This window comes from Lepidochelys kempii, chromosome 1 (assembly GCF_965140265.1).
Source record: "Lepidochelys kempii isolate rLepKem1 chromosome 1, rLepKem1.hap2, whole genome shotgun sequence".
Taxonomy (NCBI): domain Eukaryota; kingdom Metazoa; phylum Chordata; order Testudines; family Cheloniidae; genus Lepidochelys; species Lepidochelys kempii.
Genome location: NC_133256.1, coordinates 208579990 through 208592169, shown reverse-complemented (window position 1 = coordinate 208592169; position 12180 = coordinate 208579990). Strand labels below are relative to the sequence as shown.

The 12180-nt window shown below is 44.7% G+C and overlaps 1 protein-coding gene across 6 annotated transcripts in view; it reads left to right on the top strand.

Annotated features, from left to right (window-relative positions):
- Nucleotides 1-4424, top strand: part of KPNA1 (karyopherin subunit alpha 1) — a 181911-nt gene extending 177487 nt beyond the window's left edge. For 4 of the 6 annotated variants that reach the window (XM_073310977.1, XM_073311047.1, XM_073310967.1 and 1 more), the window contains one exon: nt 527-4424. In XM_073310977.1, coding sequence (XP_073167078.1) covers nt 527-714 — 188 coding nt within the window. In that variant the 3' untranslated portion in view covers nt 715-4424. The remainder of the gene's footprint in view (nt 1-526) is intronic. The other 2 variants (XR_012154830.1, XR_012154829.1) reach the window with 2 other exon arrangements.
- The last annotated feature ends 7756 nt before the right edge of the window (nt 4425-12180 follow it).

Here is a 12180-nt window from a genome sequence, read left to right as displayed (position 1 = left end):
GGCTGTTTGGGGCAGAACTGATGAGTGCGGGAATGGAGGGAGCAGAATTGATGTGGGGATGGCATTGATTTGGGGGTTGGTTAACATAATTAATTGCTGAGCTGGAGGACAGGCAGATGAGAAGGTGACAGACCCACACACACACTTTTTTTCAGACCACTTTAAACACTGTTTGCAGTAGTTCAGCTGCATTATACATGCAGAGTAATGGGTCCAGCACACAGAAGCACTGTGTGAACACTACTACAGCAAGCATACCCCTGACATAGTCTAATCATGAAAATGTTTCCAGGCTTTGCTATTCAGACCCTCAGAGCTTCAGTTCTTGATTTGGTTGTGCAATGGGAGACAAAGAACTTGTGTAACGGAACCTGGTCTTTTTGGTTGTCGTGGGAGAGAGGAGCTTCTGCGATAAAGCTCTTTCTGGAGGTGCGGAAGCTTGTTATCTGTAGCGGGTGGGATGGGGAGAACATATCTGTCTGCCGTGGACTGACCTTTGCTTTTTGTTTGCTTCTTTCCCATATAGGCCTGGATAAGATTGAATTCTTGCAGAGCCATGAGAACCAGGATATCTATCAGAAGGCCTTTGATCTGATTGAGCACTACTTTGGGTCAGAGGACGAGGACAGCAGTATTGCCCCACAAGTGGATCTCAGCCAGCAACAGTACATCTTCCAGCAGTGTGAGGCTCCCATGGAGGGTTTCCAGCTCTGAGGTGCCCCATCCTATCTGTTCCTCCACCCAGACAGTCCTCATGTAAAGCCTTGAGTCACCGTTGGAGTGATTTCAGTGTTTTCCATAACCCCTTACTGTTCCCATCTACCTGAGTTCCCTTCCCATATTCTTCCCTGGGTGCCTCCTTGAATGCCTTTGTGAGGTGTGTTCAGTCCTGGCACAAAATGTATCAGATTGATTACTTTGCTTAATGTGCCAGCCTGGGCCATTGGCATATGGAACACTTCACAGATATTGGAGTAAACTCTCTGTCCCCTGCAACTACAGCCTCCAGTGGACATGCTTTCTAGTTACTAGGTACATTGAACACAACTGAACCTGTCCCATTATAAAACAGCTCCCAAATTGGTCTCTACAGGCCACTTTGGAGATCTGGACTCTATCATTCTTTCCTTTCAACCCAAAAAGGACTTGTGAGTAGGTCAGTCTTATCACCTCCCTAAAAGCAAGTTTTGTAACTGGCTTCTAAAATGGAGAAACTACCACACTGCCCAGTCCCTAATACAATGTGGCCTCTGTTAAAGTTGAACCCTTCCTCACTTCATGCTCCTGACTCTGGTCCTCACTAGCTTAGTGACAGATGATATATCTCTACCCACTCATTCACCCTTTACATTATTCTATGCAGCTTAACTTGAACTGGTTTCTGTTCTGTAAATTACCATTTGATGTAAAATCTTAGTGTGCTAAACTGTCAGCATGAGGAGGACTCTGTAGTGATAGCTCTCCTTACTACTTTCAGTCTCATGAAGTAGAGCTTCCTGTTTAATGCCCCTACCAACCAACTGATAAAATAGAAACATCCTGATCAGGGTGTGTTTAACAAGTATACTGTGATACTACTTCCCATCTTTCCATTTTCCCCTCACTACTCTCATGGCCCCAGATGAATTAGCATGGGATAAATGGTTCCTATAGGCCACATTTGTAAGGCATTGCTGAGTGCACGACCGCTGTAATTTACACCTATAGTCAGCCCTTCTGCTAGCAGCGTGTTTTTGACTCCGCAGCCTGTTTGGATCATAAGCATCTAATGCAAAGGTGGCAATTCAATTTCTGAATGTAATGGATTCTTTGGGCTACCTACTCCTTTCTGCATTGGGCTACATTCTCTCAAGCCATTTGGGACCTTTGGAATACACATTTTCCCTAGGGTAAATGTTTCCAAAGTTGCCCCTACTACAGTGTCATGCATCTGTGGTAAATCCTACTGGCAGAACTGTCTACAAGATCTTTCTTATGGCTTCATTCAATGACAAGCCCCTGCAAGAGCTTCAACCACTCACAGGATACTGGTTTAAAAAAAGCATTTATCAAACTGCTGAAAGGCCTAAGCATCAGCTCTGTGTGACCCCTTCTTTAAACATAGTCTTCATTTGAGCCTGTGCTTTAGGATGGAAACTGACCTGTGTGGTCATTGAAGAAAGCCACCTGTTGCATCCCTTTCTAATCCAATCAGTCTCCACCTTCCCCGTTACTCTCTCTAGTGCTGCTTTGTACTCAAGGAACATTTAGTTTACTGCACTTGACCTGTAAATTGACTTCAATTCTTTGTAATTTTAGAGATTAAATTAGGTGATTAATTTAAAAACAAAACAAAAAACCCCTGTGTTGCATTTACATCATATGATAAATTACTTTCTCTCTTTCTTGAAGGGTAACTTGAACTGTTTCTCTTTCTAGAAGCACTGATTAGTAGCAAAATCTTGTTTTGTCATTTGGATTTTTTGTGCTAGATTTTAAGTGTAAATTACCAATAACGTCATCTCTATAGAATGTATTTAAAATCATGTACTTTTTTTGGATGGTATGAAAATGCTACATATTTTGTAAACAAATCTAGGCAAAGTGTGTGTGTGTGTGTGTGTATATATATTGTGTATATATAGATGTATTATTCTGTATGTGTATACACACACACACACACACACACAGAGTGTGTTTTCTCCCCCAGGCTAATGAAAACAATGTGGTGCATTGTTGTATATCTTCGCCCTCCCCCCCACCACCACCCTAAGGAAATAATTACAGTTGCCTCTAAATAAGTGAATTAAAACAAAGTCCATTTAAACTGAGTGGCTTGCCTTTCTATGTAAGGAACTTGGCTAGTGTTTCTGTTACTTATGCCAGTGGGTATGTGAATTCAGAGCAGAAAGGGATCCATTTTTAATGGGCGGCAACATAGTCTAGTGCATGGAGGAGGAGACTGAGAGTCAGGACTCTTAAGTTCTGTTCCCAGTTCTATCATCTAGTATGTGTTGCCTTGAGGAAGTTACTTTATCTGTTTGCACCTCTCTTTATCTATCTGTAAACGGAGGTACTCACATTTGAGATCCTCATCCGAGTACCTTCCTCAGCCTATGATCTTATTTCAGCTCTGCCTAACCCTTTGGCCTTGCCACTATTGCTCACCTTCTAACAGTATCAGTGCTTTAAGCGGGGCATTAGCCCCATTTCACAGTAGGGAGAATGCAGGGCTGCCAAATGTCACACATCTGGTAACTTTGTCCTCATCCCTGCAGCTCAGCCTGTCACACACTTGGTTGAGCTATAGGCAGGAGCTGCATTTCCTCCTCTAGCCACTAAAAGCTGCTGTGGAACCTGGCAGGAAACTAGGCCCCTGCTTGATCCAAGCAGGTAAGGAGCAGCAAAGGCGATGATGGTTGTGGTGGGTGGTTGGCAGGGACAGAAGGTGAGGGGGACTCAAAACTTCACAAGCTTCAGCCAGCATCTGATCTCCTTGCTGGAGCACGGGCCCTCCAGCTCGCATCTTTTTAAGACCTTCTCTGCAATTTGATCTGTTCCAGGACCAGCACAAGGGCCCATCAGTGCCATCTGGAGTGGGTTTTCTGGGGGGACCCCATGCCAGTCTTTTCCCTCTCAAATGCCTGGGACCTGTGCTGGAAGGATGGTACACTCTGGCTGTATTTGTGGCCATAGGCACAGGGCTCCTAGATTGAGGCAGCATGGTTCAAGCCTCTAGTTCTTCCACCTCATATAGCTCTGGAAGACACCTGCTACCTTCAGCCAGACTGGGCTATGGGACATGTGCTGTGGATGATTATTTTACTTTTTAAGGTAATTGTGACCCTGAGCCTTGTTATGGACCAACCAAAGAGCAAGATGGATATGAAATAGCATTCTGTAGATGATCTGTGCTCCCCTCAGTCAGTCTTGATTTAGAGTTGTAGGCCCAGATAAGGGGTTTTGTTGGGGTGTATTGAGGGGGCCTCCAATCAGCCAAACCAAGTATCTAGGCCAGAAACCCACTTTCCAGCTCTTAACCATGGGTTGTTGAATAACACTGTCCTGGAAGCCATCACAGTAGGAGAGAGGGTATATTGTTTGGAGACCACATCTGGAAACATAGATTCCTTCACTACCCCCATGAGAAACATGGAGTTTACTTTACCTGTGCTGATGCTCAGGTGCCTACAAAAACAACACTAAATCAGCAACAGTTCAGAGGAGGAGCATAAGGACAGCCCTATGGCCCAGCCCTTGTTTGAAACTCTAGAACCCAACCAGGACTAGAACAATGTAAATATAAAATGGCAACATCTTCTACATTAACATTAATTGTTTGTAAACTAAAATTGGTTTTGCATTATTTTTGTCAGATACAAGAAAACATATTGGTATGACTACTTGTGTTTCAGCAAAACAATAAAATAAACTTTATACCTTCAGCTGAAGGTCAGCACCTTGGTTTTACATTAAGCTGGTACGATTAAATGTTGATTGTACATAGAACAGCAAATCAAATTCATTTATCATGTCTTAAGGGTAAACTATTTTAGACACTTTTATTGCAGGGTTGCCTAAAACAGAAACAAAGTAAAACCCTTAAAGCCAGGTTGCAGCACACCCACAATTTCTTGTCAGATCATTGAATTATTGCTCTGTAGGTGTTGTTCCCTTAATGGTAGATTGAAACTATGAACCATTGGGGCCTGAAGATTCAGGCCACATGTTTTTGCCCTTTTTGGCTTTTGAATGTATTTCTTTACTCCTCCCCGACGAGGGGAGTAGCGCTAAAAATCAACCTTGCTGGGTCGAATTTGGGGTAGTGCAGACGCAAATCGACGGTATTGGCCTCCAGGAGCTATCCCAGAATGCTCCATTGGGACTGCTCTGGACAGCACTTTGAACTCCGATGCACTAGCCAGGTACACAGGAAAAGCCCCGGGAACTTTTGAATTTCATTTCCTGTTTGGTCAGTGCGGCGAACTCAGCAGCACAGGTAACCTTGAGTCCCCCCAGAATCGTAGAGCATAAAATGTTTCTACGCTAAACCTATCATCTCCATCCCTGAGGTTATCGCAGATTAGAAAGTGAAAAAAATGCACTCGCAATGACATGTTTTCTGAGCTCATGCAGTCCTCCTGCACTGTTAGGGCACAGCTTAATGCATGGAGGCATTCAGTGGCAGAGGCCAGGAAAGAATTCAGTGAGCACAAAGAGCGGAGGCAGGACACGATGCTGAGGCTAATGGGGGAGCAAACTGACATAATGAAGTGCTTGTTTCAGGAGCAAACAGAGATGATGAAGCATCTGTTGGAGCTGCAGGAAAGCCAACAAGAGCACAGACCCCCCACTGCATCCACTGTATAACCGCCTACCCTCCTCCCCATGTTCCATAGCCTCCTCACCCAGACGCCCAAGAACCCAGGGGGTGGGGAGGCTCCTAGCACCCAGCCACTCCACTCCAGAAGGCTGTCATTCAAACAGTTTGATTTTTAGTCTGGCTACAATAAGTAATGTGGCCTTGTCCTTCCCTCCTCCCCAACCCCACCTGGGCTACCTTGTCCGTTATCTCTTTTTTTTTTAAAAAAAAATTAAGAAAGAAAGAATGCATGGTTTCAAAACAATAGTGACTTTATTTCGAAGGGGGAGGGTGGTTGGCTTAAAGGGAATTAAAATCAACAAAGGAAACAGGTTTGCATCAAGGAGAAACACACACAACTGTCACACCAAAGCCTGGCCAGTCATGAAACTGGTTTTAAAAGCCTCTCTGATGCTCAGCCTGCGTTGCTGTGCTCTTCTAATCGCCCTGGTGTCTGGCTGCTCAAAAGCGGACACTAGAAGATTTTCCTCAACCTCCCACCCCACCATAAACGTCTCCCCCTTACTCTCACAGATATTGTAGAGCACACAGCAAGCAGCAATAACAATGGGAATGTTGGTTGCGCTGAGGTCTGACCTAGTCAGCAAACAGTGCTAGCGAGCTTTTAATCGTCCAAAGGCACATTCTACCACCATTCTGCACTTTCTCAGCCTATAGTTGATTTTGGAATTGGGGAGCTTGTGTGGGGGAAGATTTTGGAATTGGGGAGCTCCTGGTAGCCTGCAATCATAGTCTCCTACAGAGTCACAACCAAACATCAGGCAATCTCCGGAATGCGCTGGGTGCAATGTTTTGGGGACGGGAAGTTCTCAGAGGTTTCAGCAGACAAGCTGGTGGGTCTGATGGCTTTTAGGCAGCATTTCAACCACTCCACATTTAATGAGCTGGTCTCCTATTGACGAGCTGTACACCATGACCTGGAGGTTGCTAGGAGCCGGGCAGGGAAGACGTTCCCAGAACCCCCAGCCAAGCGGCTAAAGACTATCTTCTGCAACAACAGCAAGGAGCAAATGGTTTCTGAAGTCATCAACAACAGGAGCCTTGAAGACAGTTGTTTACCATGCGGGATTAAAAACCCAGCCACATTCCACCCGCTGTTTGAGGGGGGCCTTTGCCAGACTTGCAGGGATCGATTCCTGGAGCTCTTCTACATGTACAACGAGGACGGGTACCAGTCCCGCTGCACCGTCTGCTGCGAAGACAAGGAGCTGCTGCTGTGTAGCAATGCCAGCTGCTGCAGGTGCTTCTGTGTCGAATGCTTGCAGGTCCTGGTAGGGCAAAGTACCTCAGCCAAGGCAAAAGAGCAAGAGCCCTGGAGCTGTTACATGTGTCAACCACAGAAGTGCTATGGGGTGTTACAGCGCCAACCAGACTGGAATGTATGGCTTCAAGACTTCTTCACCAGCGACAAAGGACAGGAATATGATGCACCTAAAATGTAAAAAGGCCCGCACATTTCCCAGAGTCACTACCCCTTGATAACAGAACGTCAATGATTACATTGGCTTCTTGGATCACAGCAGCCCCCACAGTAGACTTGCCCAGAATAGAAGCGGTGACAGTGAGCTGAGTGGGCTCCATGGTATGGCGTCTGCACGGGTAACCCAGGAAAAAAGGCGCGAAACGATTGTCTGCTGTTGCTTTCACGGAGGGAGGGGCGACTGATGACATGTACGCAAAACCACCCGCGACAATGTTTTTGCCCTATCAGGCATTAGGAGCTTAACCCAGAATTCCAATGGGCAGCGGAGACTGCAGGAACTGGGGGATAGCCACCCACAGTGCACCGCTCCGTAAGTCGATGCTAGTCATGGTAGTGAGGACGTACTTCGCTGACTTAATGCACTTAGTGGGGACATACACAATCGACTATAAAATCCATTTCTAAAAATTGACTTCTATAAAGTCGACCTAATTTTGTAGTGTAGACATACCCTAAGTCTTGTGCCCCAGAATTGGAATCTACAAATTTGATCTGATCAGACTCCATAAGTACTTTGAATCCTTCGAACCTAGCAAAGCGTGTAGTTCAGAGCTTACTGCTACCTTTTGCCCCTTAAATATATCTGCAAGTTGGACCTTACCTTTCATTGATTTCTGCTCCAAGGAATACAAAATCCTTTTCCCCAAGGTAAAGCAACAGTCCCTTTGGAAGTAATCAGATACACTTCATACAGGAAGGAAATGTTACTTCTTACGCCCTTTACTTTGTTTGTCATATTCATCTACTTTAAGGTTGTGTTAATTAGCCACCATTTAACTGTAAGAGAGCCCACTACTCTCTCTCCACGAGCTTTAGCCAAACTCATTCCACCCTTTTCAACTGTGGCTTGGAAGCTAAGACCACATAACGAATCATTTAAATTACCCTCATATATCTAATCCACTGGATTTATTTGCCTACATGCTTCTAAATCAGAACTAAATAATCCTCTGTGTTGTTCATATCTTCACAATGGGCACACTTGGCAGGGGTAACCATCTTAATATGTAGGACCTTCCCACATTATGAACTATTTGGAGCAAGTAAATATTTCCAGGCTCAACATAAGGTATGCTGACAATACGTGCACTCTCTAATTTTCCTTTATTAACATAAATGGGTGTCACATCTTCTACCCTGGAGGTTACACCTATTGCTTAAGGCCTATTTTCTTGGTATTCTCTTTATTTACTATTTACTTTATCATCTCAGCCGATACCCAATATGATGGTATTCAGTTGCTTTTTACATTTTTAATGCTGGTGCTGGTTTGTCTCGTTAAATTCTCTGTTATACTTTTGATTTTCTCCATTTGGGTCCTCTTGGGTAAATAACTGTTGAGTCATTTTATTAGCGGTGTTACTTATTGCAATATGGAACCTCTATCAGATTCTATTCTCCAGGGCCAGAGGTGCCGACTTTCTAATGTGCTGGAGGTGCTTCCCCCTGGCTGCGCCTCTGGCCCCGCCGCCACTCCACCCCTTGCCCAAGACCCCACCCCTGCCCCACTTCTTCCTGCCCTGCTTCTTTCCTGAGCGCACCCCAGCCTCCTCCTTTCCCCCTCCTCCCCAGCGCCTCCTGCATGCTGCTGAACAGTTGATCACCAGTGCACAGGAGGTGCTGGGAGGGATTGGAAGGCACTGATCGCTGGGGCTGCCAGTGGGCGGGAGGCACTGGGGGAGGAGCTGCTCAGGGGGGCTGCTGGTGAATGCTGAGCAACACCATTTTTTTTAGCACCCATGGAGTCGGCACCTATGTCAAGGGCAATCTCTACCTGGTAAAAACATTATTCACCAAAAGAAATGTGATGACAATAGTTTCACTGGGGGCTGCAAAGCACTCCACCCATTTTGTAAAATGACAAATCACAACTAATAAATATTTGTTTTCCTATTTGGATGTTGGCACAGGTCCAATCCAATCCACCTTGTTGGGGTACATTAAAAACAACTGAATATTAAAGCCCTAAAATTGAGGCACGCTTCAAAACGGAACACAGGAAAATTAGTAATGACTTTTTTCGTAAGAGAGGCAAGGTGGGTAAGGTAATATCTTTTACTGGACCAGCTTCTGTTGGTGAATGAGATGAGCTTTCGAGCTACACAGAGCTCTTCTTCAGGTCAGTTGGTTTTTTTTGTAATGATTCACAAATAAAACTGGACTTTGAATGAAAAAGGCCTTTGACAAACCTATGTTTGCAGAAGATAAAAACAATGTTGACATTAAACAATCATAGCATGCTCTCCAAAACCCTCCTTAACAGATTAAAGTGTAGAACAGAATAACATAATGTGATGGGGTGTATACCCCACACCAGCCCCGATAGGGTTAACAAAGGCCTGAGAGGCCAATTAGATTACTTGCTGTCACCTGAAAGAGTGAGGGCCAACCTCAATTGAAAGTGAAGCCCAGCTGGAAATGGGCTGGGACAGCACTGTAAAGCCAGGAGACAGAATGACCTGCAGTGGAAGGAGGATACAGTCACTCCCTGAGAGAAGGGAGGCCACCGGGAGCAAGGAGGAAGTCTAGGGGACGAGTAAGCCCTGGGATCCTACCCTTTCATAAGGAGTTTGGCAAGAAGCTAGGAGGGGTGAAGCAGCCATAGGGAGCAGAATAAGCTCCAGTAATAAATCAAAACAAGCAAGATGATAGGCTGAGTAGGAAGGAGCCAACAACAGGACTGGGACTGAGCAGGCCTGGATTGCTGATTTTGGGATCCCTGCGCAGGAACCTGGTGTGTTGGATGGGCCTGGGTTTCCCTGCCACCCACTGGTATAGTGGCACAGACCACCTAGCTGGGACAGAACACTGGCTGGAGACAGCATTTGGAAGTTGTCCTGTTTGACTTTGTAACTCCAGAAAGGGTGGGATAAATGGTGATCCAGCCAGAGAACCAGAAGTACAGAGCAAGCAACAAGCACCAAGGGGGCACCTGATGCAGTGAGAGCTACCTTCCCAGACCAAGACACAAGCAGGCATGCTAGTGGTGAGTGGGAACCCTGTTACCCATTCATATACTGAAACAAAAGTGAAGGGTTGCTAATGGTAAGACTGAAAGCGTTGTTAGTTCTATTTTAATGGTTTGTAATTATGGATAGTGAATGAGTTTAGGTGAGGTAACACTTAGGCCAAGACCTTGCCTGGCTTGAGTGCATGCTTGGAAATTCTTCTTTTGATATAAATTGCTGATTGGTTTAAAATAATATTGTTATTGGCACGATGAGTAATGTGTCATGTTGGAGGCTGAGTGAGAGGTACATCAGTATGTAATGATAAATATAAAATCCCTTCTTTCTGGGAATGCGCAGGAATGGGGTAACATAAAACAACGTGATTCAGAAACTGCAAAACCAGCAAGAAAAGTGCAGAAGTTGGGTAATGAGGCTTGTGCATGCGTAATGTACAGTTTACATAAAAAAGAAAGGGGTGTTGTGCTAAAATCTGATTGGATAAACATTACTTAATCTGTAATTTAAAAATATATAAAAGACCCAAATGAAGATGGCCCAAATTAAAGAAACACCAGACCAGAAACCGAAGGATGGGACTGAAGGATCAGAGGAGATGACGATCGTCAAGAATTGTAGGAGGACTTGCTCGTGCCCTGGAATGTGGTAACTTGGGCCATTTACCAATTCCATCTTGTCTGTGGTTATTGTGTGCCATAAATGTATGTTCAGATATTATAAGTGACAGTAATTCTATCTGAAGTTGTATAAATAAAGGCAAAAACTGATAAAGCCTAAATTGGTTGGACAAAGCACTGAGATTCAAGCAGTAGGAAGTAGAAGTATTGGATACAAATGGTTACATATAAAACAAAATCCTAACACATATTCTAGAGCCTAGACTTAATTAACAAGATACTCTCATGTATTGTAGAATATTGCTCCCCCAAAATCCTAGCAGTGCTTTACAGCCAGGGTGGCTGTGATCCTCTGTTCATGAGACAAGTACATTGTCAGCTTGATTCCCAGATGAAGAATTTGTTGTGTTTCTTTGCCACCCCCACCCTCCAGCTATATTAGTTCCAACCTTTGTCTTATTCATAAGCAGGATGCCCCCTGCTGTTTGTTTCATCACGTGGATTTCCTTTTTTTTAGATTTCACAATCTTTCATTTTGCAACTGACTTAGTATGCAGATAAACCTACAATGTGAGGCATACAATAGAATCATAGAATATCAGGGTTGGAAGGGACCCCTGAAGGTCATCTAGTCCAACCCCCTGCTCGAAGCAGGACCAATTCCCAGTTAAATCATCCCAGCCAGGGCTTTGTCAAGCCTGACCTTAAAAACCTCTAAGGAAGGAGATTCTACCACCTCCCTAGGTAACGCATTCCAGTGTTTCACCACCCTCTTAGTGAAAAAGTTTTTCCTAATATCCAATCTAAACCTCCCCCACTGCAACTTGAGACCATTACTCCTCGTTCTGTCATCTGCTACCATTGAGAACAGTCTAGAGCCATCCTCTTTGGAACCCCCTTTCAGGTAGTTGAAAGCAGCTATCAAATCCCCCCTCATTCTTCTCTTCTGCAGGCTAAACAATCCCAGCTCCCTCAGCCTCTCCTCATAAATCATGTGTTCTAGACCTCTAATCATTTTTGTTGCCCTTCGCTGGACTCTCTCCAATTTATCCACATCCTTCTTGAAGTGTGGGGCCCAAAACTGGACACAGTACTCCAGATGAGGCCTCACCAATGTCGAATAGAGGGGAACGATCACGTCCCTCGATCTGCTCACTATGCCCCTACTTATACATCCCAAAATGCCATTGGCCTTCTTGGCAACAAGGGCACACTGCTGACTCATATCCAGCTTCTCGTCCACTGTCACTCCTAGGTCCTTTTCCGCAGAACTGCTGCCTAGCCATTCGGTCCCTAGTCTGTAGCTGTGCATTGGGTTCTTCCATCCTAAGTGCAGGACCCTGCACTTATCCTTATTGAACCTCATCAGATTTCTTATACCCAAATGGCCAGACAGAGAGAATAGGCATCTGTTACCTCCTGCCTGAAAGGAACATTTCTGAGTTATGTCATCTAGTAAGAACATAATTTTCCATATAGATACACAACTGCTTAAATATTACCCATCCAGCCATCCATACATTTTGCAGTGATTATGAGGATCAATGAGCTACTGTGTCTCAGTGCAAACCTCACATGCCACCCTTTGATGAACTCCTACACATATTTCTGACCCAGGGGATCCCTGCAAAACCCTGTGCACCTTGTGCTCTCTGTCCATTGGCATAAAGGGGTCCATGAATCACATTCTCTCCTTTTTCAACACATTAATTTGAGAGTCCAAATTAATGTACTCAGAGTTTCTTTTGG